The following is a 13,866-nucleotide window of genomic DNA, read 5'->3' on the forward strand; positions in this document are numbered from 1 at the left end:
CTCGTTCCCAATTAAAACGAGTAGCATAACGTTCAAGTTAGATCTGCTGCATAATAGAGAGGACCCAAAAAGTATCATCCTTATGTAAGATGCTGTTGCTGCATTTTGACATTGTAATCGTTCTCTAAGAAGAGTGAAAAGCAGTTTGCAGTAAAGCTTCTCTGGCTAAATTATGGTGCCCTTTCTGTCCCTTGGTGCCGTGCGCACAGTGCGAGATGCGCGTGGTAGCGGCGGCACTGGACACTTTGTTCCAGGTGCGTTTACAGTAGCCTACTATTGACAAGTTAACAAGGCCGATGAGCTGTGATTGAAAATCGGGAGTGGTGCTGTCCCTGACGGGACAAATCAAAATCACCCAAAATACGGGATGTCCCGCACAATTCGGGACGGTTGGCAACCCTAGTCTATGCACCATGGTGACTGTAAGATGGCGCAATAGTCCGCATTGTCATGTCAAACGTAGGCTAGAAGTAAGGACCATGAGCCTATGTTATACACAACCGTGTAATCCGGTTTTTGTTTTGAAGGGGTATATGCGGTCATTACTTGATTTGTGAAGACAGAGAAACTGAAGAGCACATATAGCCTATTGCGACCTAAACAATGAAATTGTCAAAGGTCCGTTTCCTGATTGTCAGATGCGGGACGGTTGTCAAGGCTAAACCGTTTTAAACTCTAACGTTAGTCTAGATGCATAGGCGTTGTAGGCTGATCACTGGAGAGGTGGCACCTGTATCGCAAATAGCGTGTCGAAAATAGCCTATCGAGAACGTTTCCTCAGAGGCTCTATGATTTTACCCGACCTCTAATAGAAACGTTTTTGGATTGGGACGTTTTTACCCAGCCTAATGAAAATGGTCCATGAAAACAAATGAAATACGACTGGCTAATCGGGAATAACATAATGTGGGCAACAACAGAGGAAGAGAAAATAGGAGTGGGTAAGTTATTTTCATTTCGTATCGATAGCCTGTTACTCTTTCTGAAAAAAGAAAATGAAAAAAAAAAATGTGGAAACTGTCCTCATTGGACGAAATGGTGAAATGTAGCCTAAGTTAGCCGATAGCCTGTACCAGGGCTGCAGGGCTTTACAAAAACAAAAAACAAAAAAAAAAGGCCGCATGGCGCAGTCCACCTTACCGTAATCACAGAATTCAGGTGGGGCTATAGGGTATAGGCTACCCACCTCTTACTACACCCCTGGCCTGTAGACCTACCACAAAGTATTGGCTACAATAAGTCTAGCCTAATAATTTAAAATAAAGTTGTCGACTGTGAAGAGTAGCCTACAAATTCTGTAGAAATGTTGTTTAGGGAACTTCAGTGGCCTAGGCTACAACTTATGGTTTGGCCTGTAAAACGTTGAAGTGGGCAAGGTAGGGGAGGCTACCCTGAGTGCGAGCATTGCATGTCCAATATTTTTTTGGGGCCTCTGCCGTGCCATGAATTCAAAAACTTAACGTAGGCTATAGGCTACGTCAATAACTGCAATACTAAAGTTAAGAAAATACCTTAGGCTATTTGTTGAATCTGTTAAAATCCTGACTGGCTACTGTAGGCTAAGATAACATTTCTGATAGAGGTCGTTAACATGTAGGCTTGGCCTACTTTTACTAAGAAGTCAGTTCTGAGCAGCTCCCTCAAGAAAAATAACTAGTCCTACTGCTGCTCTTCTTCTTCTAACCAAGTATACACGCATCTAATCAGCTTGAACCATGTAATGTAACTTCATTCAAACACGTTGCGTAGGTCTTCTAAAAGGACACTTGAGCTGTGTATATTTAAAATTTTGTGCAATTTATACTTTTTCAGATAAAAAGTATAACAGACTTAATTTTTTCCAACTGCTCAACTTCAAAGCCCTTTCTCTTCATCCATCTACTTCAAACTATTCATCCACCCATTAAACTATCTACCTACCTACCTATCTACCTATCTATCTAGAAGAAATAGAAGAAATAGTCTTTTCTGATTGGCTGGTGGGGTGGCTATTACTGTAATTCTGACAATGGGACACCTAAGTAGAGCTTATGAATGGTAAGTATAACAACCAAAGTAGGACGACGATTTAGCCTGGAAGCAGGCTTCACAACAATGGAATCAACTGTAAACAAGCTAACTGTCCATGCTATCGCTGATAGGGCCAAAGAAATATGTAAAATGAACAAGTCGGCTTCTTTTAAAACGGAACCGCTTGTTTCCTTTGCGTGCAACCGGGTGATAATCGTGATAACGGCCTTCGAGGTGTCCTGTTATACTGCGCGTCGGGGAGTTCTTTGCCTCCCCCCTCGTCCATTAATTCCGTATAACAGTACACCTCGGCGGCCGTTATCCCTTACATAATTACTACCTAGCAGCCTCCATAGCAACCAACATAACACTTTATATACCATAGCAACCACTATGATTTCCATAGCAACAGCCTAACAACCATCTCAATTAACATAGCAACAGCTTAGCAACCCCTACCATAATGTCAACGTAGCAACAGCCATAGTAATCAACATCATTACCCTAGCAACCAGCATAGCAACCACTTTATATAGCATAGTAACCACTATGTTTATCCTAGCAATACCCTAGCAACTATCTCAATTACCCTAGCAACACCCTTGTAACCACTACCATAATGTCAACCTAGCAACCGCCATAATAACCAACATGATTATCCTAGCAACCAGTATAGTGATCACTTTATTTAGCACAACAACCCCAATATATACCCTAGCAACACCATAGCAACCATCTCAAGTACCCTAGCAACAATCTAGCAATATTAGGACTGTAATGATATGCGTACCGAAATCACGACACTCATATCCACGAACTTGTGTCGCAGTGTGAGAAGACAGAATTGCGACACACCCCTTCCATTGTTTCCCGCAGTGCTTTGCATCTTAACATGCGTCCTTCAGCTTAACCACCGGTAGGTTGTCCAAAAATAAATACATTTGTAGGTCAGCTCAGCCGTTTGGTAGAGCACATTTTGATCCATCATATTTAGTTAAAAAACAAACTTTAATCTAACCTCATGCAGCCATTAAAGTGCTCTTAAAGTGACCGGCACTAATTAGCCTCACGGTCTTAAAGTGACAGGCACTCAATTAGACGTACACACCACCAATACAATGTAGCCTAATGACATTAAAGATAAGTGAAATAATTTAGGCAGAATGTGATTGTGGAAATAATTCACAGGCAGAATGTGGTTAAAATGAATTGTAAAAAAATATTTTCCGTCTTGTGCCATTTATTTTTAAATTTTGTTTCATATCAATTACTACCAATAATGTAAATGAAAAAGGTGAACAGAAAAAAAATGAATAATTCTGTCTATAATGTGACCAGTTCACATGCTGCAATTATCATGCTTTATAAATGGCATTTTTTCAGTTTTTGGTGATATTTATGCATGCAACACAGACATGACCGGGATTTGGTATTCGGTTCGGTATTCGGCCGAATCTTAAAGAAGGTATTCGGTATTCGGCAGAACCTTAAAAATCAGGATTCGGTGCATCCCTAATCCAAATAAAGCCGAACAATATTCAGTATGAAAATTCCAAATAATATTCAGTATGATAATATTAATAATATTCAGGAAAAATAACAATATTCAGTATGAACCGTATAGACAGATAGTATGTATAGATATGTAGTAACAGTAACATTATAGGAGTAGTAAAAAATGTATAAAACAGTTTTTATAAAACAGTATAAAGAGCAGTAGAATATGGCAATGTACTGTACAGTATATGTGTAATTACAGTACATTTTGTAAAAATATTCTGTTGGGCAGAATGTCCGCCTCCTTGTTGTCCCTGTCAAGGTTGCCATGGTCGTGGATACCTCAACAGTCACAGGCAAGGAGGCATCTAGGGGGGGGGGACGACTTAGTTGGTTGGTTTGTCACTGGGATGCAAGACTAGAGTTCAGTAGGGTGACAGCCACAGGGAAGAAGCTTCCTCTGAACTTGCTGGTTCGGGTGTGGAGTAAAAGCCTTCCGGAGGGGAGTGGGGTGAACAGGCTGTGGTTGGGGTAAGAACAGTCTTTGATGATGCTGCGCGCCCTGGATGACCTTGATGGAGGGGAGTGAGGAACCGATGATGCATTGGGCAGTTTTCATCACCCTCTGCAGTAGGGCTGGGCGATTAAGCGATAGAAATATGTATCGCAATAGACATGTAATCGATATCAATAAAAAATACGTTCGATAGAACATTCGATAATTAAAAGCAACACACACCTTCCGCCTTATGTTGTCCATAAATAAACAGGCTAAATATATCTTGCATTGTAGCTAGTATGTGCAACTCTACCAGAGTAGGCGATAGAAAGTAGGCCTACCTCAACACAGACTCTCAATGAGTCCTTGCCTGGTGCACTCTCTCTCTCTCTCCCTCTCAACAGACGCATCCCTCCTCAGCATGCACATGTAATCCAAACATTCACAATCGTGCAAAACGACTGGCTAAATTGCTATTAAATCTGGTTAGCATCACGGATCGCTGCACGGATTTGTTCAAAACTGTTGCATTCAAATTGACTGCTAAATTCTAATCATCTCAATCCCGACGCAAATGGAAAAATATTTTCCAAGACTCAAACGGGCCTGTCCCAAGGAGAAAAAGTATTCATTTGAAACTTAAACACACGTGGGGAAATTGAACAGTCTAACCAGTAGACTATGGTAAACTAGCACAGTGTTTTTCAACCACTGTGTCGGGGCACAGAAACTGTGCCACAGAAAATTACCCAAATGTCACTCATTGGTCCAGAAAAGCAACTGTTGCATCAAAGAATTTATAACCACATGCTCTCATTGATTGTATGATTGCACTATTTGTGGTATGCATGCATTGTACAACGGGGGCCCCATATCCAGTATTCACAGAATCATCACATATCCAGTTCATAACAACAATTAAATTAGATATAGTCACCTAGAAATGAAACAGAGGGCGCTTGTTTTATTGAGCAGGTCTTGCATAGAAGCCATAATAAGGCCATATCTGTGTATTATTTGAAATTTTAGGCTATGGTATGTTATTTTTTTTTCACACAGGATGTTATGTGCCGTGGGACATTTTAAGTGTCAAAAGTGTGCCGTGGCACAAAAAAGTTTGAAAAACACTGAATTAACAAATTAAGCTACTTTGTTTACAATATTTCCAGGCTTCAACCAGTGCTGCTTTTCATTCAGACTTATGTGCACATTTATTTATTTGAGTGTTTTTCATGATTGTGTTGCTATGTTTGCTTTGATTGATAACTGAGGTGATTAAAATCAGAGGAAGGTTAAGTTTAAAATAAAAGTGTTTAAATTGAACTTTTTTTTCTACTGGTCCTTATCTGAAATAGATTTTTTTAAAAATCAATAATTATCGATATTGACTGATATGAAATACTTCAAATCGTGATACAGTTTTCAGCCATATCGTCCAGCCCTACTCTGCAGTGCTTTCAGGTCTGAGTCAGAGCAGTGTTCATACTGTGATACAGTTTGTGAGGATGCTCTCTATGGTAAAGCGGTTCACCAGGATCTGAGAAGACAGGTGGACCTTCTTTAGTCTTCTTAGGAAGAAGAGACACTGGCGAGCCTTCTTGATTAGGGTAGAGGTGTTGAGGGTCCAAGAGAGGTCCTCAGAGATGTGGACACCCAGAAACTTGAAGCTGGTCACACGCTCCACAGTCGTAGGTGAAGAGGGAGTAAAGTTGAGGGCTCAGCACACATCCCTGTGGTACGCCGGTGTTCAGGTTGAGGGATGAGGAGGTGTAGTTATCTAACCTAACAGGCCTGTTGGTTAGGAAGGAGGTTAGGAAGGGATGATGGCGTTGAATATGGCGTTGAATACTGGCGTTGAATACTGGTGTTGAATACTGTTGAATACTGAAATCAAGTCAATGCAGCTGCTAACATCATGACTAACATCATAGTTAGCAAGCAATTTCATAATATTAATAGACAATAGAGCCCGACCGATATGGGATTTTGAAGGCCGAAACCAATAACGATATCTCAGTATTTCAAAAGCCGATAACCGATACATCGGTCGATAGTCATTTTGAGGTCCTGAATTTGAGGTCAGGATATTCGGTCTGGGGGTCGTTTTAGAAAAGTTAGCAACGGCGTTGCTGAACCACTGTGGTACGATGCAACTTGCGACCAAACAACTACATTGTTACACCTGTTTCCAGAAAGCATCGTACCTGTGTCGCAATTTGCTACCTCCGGCGTTCGAACACCGTAGTTCCAACAACGTTGTTGATGATGCAGCGATACATATCATTGGTGGAAACAGTGGCAACGTGTAATACCCCACCCCCTAGAAATTTTCTGCCACGGCCTATGTCGACATTTTTTCTAATTTAAAACGAGTGATTAATGCTGGCATTGTCATTGCCATCAGAAAAAACCTAAACCTATTGCAAGCATATAAAACAGTTAACTTAAGCCAACCAATATGAGTCATTATTTGTGTTAACTCATTGAGTGCCAAAATGCGTTGAGTGCCAAAAACGTAATATTACGTTTTTAGCTTTTTTTTTTAATTATGAAACTAGACACTCTAATACACCTTGTGATTTTGGGAACTCTGTGATGAATGGAAATGAAATATATGACGATCGTGAAACTCATGAAAACGCACAATCTGGACATTTTATCTGGACATTTTATCATAACTCGGTTGCCGCTTTGGGTCGAAACAGTGACGCATGCACGTCAGGTCAAAACCAGGCAATTTTCGTGGGTCTATCACTAGGTGGCAGTCTCGCCAGGTCTCGCTGATCACTTCCCGGAATATTTACACAAGTAAGTAACAGGCAACACTTCATATTTCATGAAAGACGTTATATCTCCATTTCTATAAAAAAAAACAGCGATTTTGATGAAAACTAGCCACTGTTTAGCTTGGGATTTCTCAGGAACAGAGGCGTGTAGAAATACACAGTTTGCACCCACCGAGAGCTTAAAGTCTCACCTTTTAATCGAGTTATTCTACGTGTTCATAGCTATAACACAGAATATGCTGTGGCTGTACAAAAATCATCAACAATGGTCTAGATTGCTGGCACTCTAGGACAAAGCTCCCGAAAACAGCTTGGCATTCAATGAATTAAATATCTATGTTGGAAAAAATATATAGCCTGGATGAATTTCTGGGTATCACAAATTTTATCAACTGTCTTGTGGCTTAATGGCAGCGCGTCGGTGCTCTGCACACTTGGCCGGAGTTCGCATCCTATCTCTTCTTTTTACCTCTGTGTAAGAGTAGGCATACGAGACACAACAATATGTTTTGACCATACATATTTATGTATAGCTACTCTACATTGAGAGACCAATAGATACAAGACATCAGTCAAAAACAATTGAATCTACGTGTCACACTAGTTCACCTGCAGGTAGCGAGACGCAAGAGGACAATCTCACATCATAAGAAAATTGAACCTACAACGCTGGGATAACAAGTCACCTGCTTTAGCCACTACACCATTTATCACTGTGCTGATTTTAAGAGTCTGTGAAGAATGAGCCAAGTAGGGGAGTCAGTCTCTTAATCAAAATAAAGCTACAGGTTACATCAATCATTGAGTCACGCGATAAACATCAACTTTGCAATTTTTGGTTAGGCGCTCAGGACACCAATTGGAACTACCAAGGAACGACACAAGTGCGACTGCCCAGGGGCAAACGACCAAACTTTGCGTCCTTGTTTGCGATTGAGAGTTCAAACTTCCTTTTCTAGAAACACCAAATCTAAGAACGACGGAGCGAACTACCAAGGTTGCGACACAAGTTAGCAAGAAACTAGCCACTAGAAACGAGCCACTGGACGTCAGTGTTTCCCATACATTGACTAATCTGTGGCGGGGCGCCACACAATAAAAATCGGCCGCCACATATAAATATTTTATGTTTAATTTAATGTAATTTAATTTAAATTAAATATAAGATCAAATCCTTGCATTGCCATTGAGCTGCGCTTTTTACGCACGCAGCCTTTCCTTGCCCCGCCCCGCTCTCCCTTGTAGCCCGCTGCCCCTCCTCTGCATGTGCATTTAACAAAATATTCACGATTGTTGAAGGATTGTTGTTGCCAAACAGAAGCATTGCATAGAAGACGTCTGGCTAAATTGCTATTAAATCCGCTTAGCATTGTGACCATGCTGCGCAAATTAGTTCAAAACTGCTGCATTGAAGTTAACTCTGCTAAGATCTTATGACAACATAGTTTAGTCTCTTCAATGTAGCCTAAGTTAAGTTATGCAATCAAGCAGTATCTCAAAGCTAACGTTAGAATAGGCTACTGTTTGGATGTTGAATTTAGCATGCTTAGCCTACTTACAGCTGCTTGTCAATTCGTTGAAGGGCTCATTTTATTGACTCTGAATGTTTGCAAAATCCCGATGTAAATGGAAGTGGAAAAGTGTTTTCCAAAATTCAAAAGTGCTTGTCCCAAAGAGAAGTACGAACCTTTATTTTAACTATTTAGAAAACATTATGAATTGCATCTACACATTAAACTGTGTTACAATTGCAATTTGCAAGGGTTCCCTCACGAACGTCTTGTGTCTCAATTAGACCTATACACTACCAAGACGATGCCCTCCCCCCCCCCCCTCAGTCAGCTACCGCCACAAATTGAATCCAATTCTGTGGGAAACACTGGACGTCATCTATTGACATCTCTTTGAAAACTTGAGAATTGTGCGGCCCAATTTATGCGGCTTTATACAATGATGGACAGATGAGCAACTTTGCCTATTCAATGTGACGTTTGATATGACGTTTTGAGGAAGTTTTTATTAATAAAATCGGTTGGGGCATGGCAGAGTTATTAGACTGAACGTCATCGGTACTGGAGTACCCAAATTAGAATGGGCCGGCTGCAAAGGCTTAAGTACAGGGCTCCAGACTGTCCAATTACTGTGACCAAATGCTTGCATTTTCCAATATTTTTTGACATAGTGAGCATTTTTTTACGTTTTATTTTTTCTATTTCATTTCATTTTGGAAAACAAGGAAGCCAGTCTTTGTTGGCCAATATGTTCTGGAGAGATTCGTCCAGCGTTTCTCAACTGGAGTGCCCTAGTTTAGTAGCATAACGCTTATCTGCCACTGGCTTTTTAAAGTTCAAGTTCAAGTGCTTTTATTTGTCATTTACATTTTACATGTAGTGAAATGTAAAAGGGTCCTTTGCTCTGCGTTTGAATAAAAGAACATAACGCAAAAAATATATATATACACAGTAAATAAAAGCAATATATAAATAAATAAATAAATGCAAGTTAAAAACATATCTGTCTTTGAGAGAAGAAAAACTTATTTAAAATGTGCTGAGTTGAGCAGTCTCACTGCCTGTGGATAAAAACTCAATCTCAGTCTCTCAGTCCTTGCGTTGAGACAACGCAGCCGCCTGCCCGATTTAAGCAGGGAAAAGAGACTGGAGTTGGGGTGAGAGGAGTCTTGCATGATCTTCTTCGCCCTTGCCCCCACCCTCATGGTACATATGTCTAGATAGTTTTTGCCTGTTGTTAATCCTTTGACTCTACAACAAAAGCATTTTGTTGATTTTGTTGTTGTGTACAGGGGGAACAAGCCACTAGAAGTAGACTATTTACAACAACAGAGTAAATATAAATATTCACGACTCTAGGAGGAGCTCTACAGTCGCTAAAAATACCTGAAACTGCATAGTTACCTTTAAGGTGCCACCAGCGCTATGCTTATTTCAGTCTAGCATCGCAGACAGCAAAAATCGAAACCTATTAAGATTTGTAGATCAGTGTTGAATGTATGCAGTCTAATAGTCTCAGTTTAATCTTACCTAATGCATGCAAGTGACAGAGAGTACATAAACTCTGTGCAGAAATGCTGAGGGAGTTTACGTGGCTTAGATATAGCAACAACTTAAGAACTTATTAAATAACTTAAGAAGAATAAAATAGCACATTGTAATTTCTGTATACCAAAGCATCTATCAGTATACAGTTGAAAAATGTGAATAATGGCATTGTAGATCGATTTAAGGTGTGCGCCCGTACATTTTGTGCTTGCGCTCCTAAAGTTTTCAGTCAGGGGAGTGTTCTTAGTTAGTCTGGAGCCATGAAGTAAATGTAATTCCTTGAAACTATTGTGTTCAGAAACTGAACTAAAGCTGAACCAAGCTGTGTAAACTTTTTACTGTGTTACTGTTAGCGATTTCTCTCATTGACTCAATGGTGTGCTGTTAGCATGCCTTCCCCCTTGTGGGGGCAGTAACCTACAGTACATGTTGAATGGATCTATGCTGCTGACAGTTCTGTCATTATACCATAATGACACCTACCAACCATAATGACAACATTCTTAAAACGTGAGGTCCTCAGTCCTAACTAAGTCGACCAAATCAGTCCTAGCTAAGTCAACCAAATCAGCCAATCAAATCACTTCTCTCTCTCCCCTCACTTCTGTGACACTAAAGCAACTTTGGAGCATGAGTACCTCTTGTTGTATTTGTTGTAAATATTTGTTGGAAGGGATGCTTGTGTGTTTATATTATGATGCTTACAATATGTCGATATTGTCAATTTGATGGAGCCTATTGTATTCAAGAAACTTTTTCATGTAGCCTTGTTTTCAATACAGTTTAGTAGCCTTATATTTTAAGACTAATTCATTTAGTTTTCATTGTCAGATGACTTGGCTTTATCTGAAGCAAAATGCCGCCACTGGTCAGCCTGGTTTCGAATCTCAAACCCAATGTTGCGAGACCCTGTGGCTTTGGATCACTTTGGATGATTTGGTGTACACCAAATCATACTTAAATTCACAAGCTAGAAACATGAAAACAAACCTATGAACAAGTTGATCACTCATGGGTAGTACTGCCATTCCAATGCTAGGGAGAGAAATAGGTCTACTTGAAGCTAGACCCCCACAGACTGTGAAATAAGAGAGAAAAAAACAAACAAAACAAATTCATTCATCTTGACCATGAATGGGCCTTTGTGATGCAGTTGGGCAAGCTCAAAACAACTGCATGAACCTTCAGGGCTATTTTGGGTTTCATTTTTTTTAACTAATTCTGGCAATGATTTTGTGACCACCATCTTCTTTAAAACATTCTTAAACCTATGGGGCTAAAAGTGTGTCTCAAAGAGGGACTCAAAGTGTGTCAAGATTCACACCATTCTCTATTGAATTGCTCATGGAGTACTCATTACACAAATATCACATGCATGTAAAGTGAAACCATATGACTTCAGCTTTTAAATGGAGCTAGTTGCTGTGATAAATGGTTTGTGAGAAAATTAACTTTGAAACATTAAATTTAATCATACATTCTGCATACAGCTCTGTGTCCATCTCCACACCCATTCTTCTTGGAATATCTCATGTCATCTCATATCACATTTCTTTTCCCTGTTTGCCTTGATTGATAACTGAGGTGATTAAAATTTTTCTCCTGGTCCTTATTTCAAATAGGTAAAAAAATATTGATATTGATATTGACTGATATGAAACACTTCTATTGTGATACAGTTTTCAGTCATATCGCCCAGCCCTGAAATGTGGTAAAATTACATTGAAAATGGCCCAGAGGGTTAAGCACAATAATAACCTAGGTGTTGCATGTTTGCCTGTCCTATGTACTATGTCGTGCACCATTTGTTTCATTATCATGTGCACCATCCAGTATTAGTAAACTTTACAATTTATAATGTGTCTAGAATTAGATTACTATTACAGAAATAGACTAACAATGTACGCAAACTAACCCGAGATGATTGAGGGCACCTGCATCTTGCAGGTAAGACACATATTATGACCGCCGCGCAGAGAAGCGGCGGTCATATAGGTTTAGTCATAGTTTTTTCTTCCCTTTTTTTTTTCTCTTTTTCGCATGTTTAATTTTCCGTCAAGGATTCCCGGGACACTGAAAGACCAGGGTGCACGAAACTTGGTGGGCATGTAGCCCCACAAGGATAGCATGGAACTATTGTTTTTCGTTTTGATCTGTCCCCCATCCCGCCCCGCCGGACTGGACCCCCCGAAAGGAGGTTAGGGCGGACACAGTTTTTATATATCTATGAATATCTCGAGAATTGTAGGGCCTAAGAGGACCACCTTTTTTGTTATAAGGGGCCATGTCAACCCATCCCATAACCACTCATTTCATGTATAGCGCCACCTAGTTAAACATGAAAAAGCTAAAATGAGATGTTGTAATCGCAGGTATCTCTGACCTGACATGGTCAAAACTGCACAAAATTGGAAGTGTAGGATCATTATGATACCCTCTGAATACACACCAAGTTTTTTGGAATTCCGTTCAATGGGGGGGCCATACAATAAATTAATTTATGTTACTGTACACCAACAGACTTTTTTGTGAATATCTTGAGAACCGTAGGGCCTAGGATGACCAATTTTTTGCGTATGTTGGCCTCCAGGGGCCATGTTAACCCATTCCATATGCACACATGTATAAACAGATACACACGCACACACATTCACAGTAATCATACGTATGACACACACAGTAGACAATATGTATGCATGCATGCACATGCACACACACAGGTGCAGACACAAGCACACACACACACATATACACACACACACACACACACACACACACATATTAACATAAACACGTACATGGACACAATTCAGGAATTTCTCAGAACAGGCAAGATGGGGGTGGGGTTGTATAAAATGGCCAAAAGCCATTGAAATGAAATTTTTGCAGCATATCGCCGTTACTATCTACCCCCCTTTGACAACTGACATATCGGTTTTACATCGGTTATCGGCCTCCTGTTTTAGTAATAATTGATATCGTATCGGTCCTGAAAAAAAACATATCGGTCGATCCCTACTTTGAGTGTCAAGAAAAGTGCTATAACTGTAATATGTTGTTGTTACATTAACCCTTCTCACCCCACCCTACCCCTTTTTACTCCTGTTAAATATATATATATATATATATATATATATATATATATATATATATATATATATATATATATATATATATATATTAGGGCTGTCAATCGATTAAAAATTAATCTAATTAATTACATACGCTGTGATTAATTAATCTAAATTAATCGCATATATATTTTTTGCTGTGAAAGTATTTTACATATTTAAATTCAAATGAATCATTGAATAATCAGCATTAGTGACATTAAAGTTCAAAAACTCTTTTATTATTATTTTCACTGTTCAAATAATTGCCATAATAATCTATGATATGACCTAATATGCTGAGGAAATAAGTTCAAAAGTGCTTCGGGAAGAAGTTTTTTTTTCACATACAAGGCATTTCAGGCCACAGATATAACCTAGGGGACACATTGAAAATAAATTAACACTCCCCTCAATGTCAACACTTTCAAATTTCTTTGCATTGATGTCCGACTATAGAGTTGATGAACTCCGGTGATATGCAAATTCCTTGCTGCAGACATTGCAGAGGACTTTATTTTCAACACTTTATTTTTTATGAACACCATCAGGCTGTTTTTTAAAGAGTAAATGTTCCTAATTTTTACTGACTAGAACGGCTCGGGGTCAAAGGTCATACGGAATCGATTAATCTGCACTCATTTTTTTAATCAGTTATTTTTTCTCAAATTAATTAATCGAAATTAATCAGTCATTTTGACAGCCCTACATAAAATGTTTTGTCACATTCAGCAATCATCTCCTCACGGCCGCTAGCTGCCCATTCCGTGATTACACTATAAAAAAAAACGGTCTCTGTAGGCAGCCCAGGCTCCAGAAACTGGAAACAAACAAACTGGGGGCACCCTGTCCCCCTAACAAAAATGAAACCTTGTGTGGAGTTTCTCTGAGAATACTGAAGGTAG

The 13,866-nt window shown here is 39.5% G+C and overlaps 1 protein-coding gene across 1 annotated transcript in view; it reads left to right on the forward strand.

Annotated features, from left to right (window-relative positions):
* Positions 1-525: 525 nt before the first annotated feature.
* Positions 526-13,866, forward strand: part of dock3 (dedicator of cytokinesis 3) — an 835,931-nt gene continuing 822,590 nt past the window's right edge. Inside the window, 1 exon segment of the mRNA XM_076267926.1 lies at positions 526-941. Within this exon segment, the coding sequence (XP_076124041.1) occupies positions 872-941 (70 nt within the window). The 5' untranslated portion in view covers positions 526-871.

Source organism: Alosa pseudoharengus, unplaced genomic scaffold, assembly GCF_046254945.1.
Source record: "Alosa pseudoharengus isolate Yale_2024_CS ecotype anadromous, Long Island Sound unplaced genomic scaffold, YU_APseudo_1.1 YU_APseudo_1.1_scf_5, whole genome shotgun sequence".
Classification (NCBI taxonomy): Eukaryota; Metazoa; Chordata; class Actinopteri; order Clupeiformes; family Clupeidae; genus Alosa; species Alosa pseudoharengus.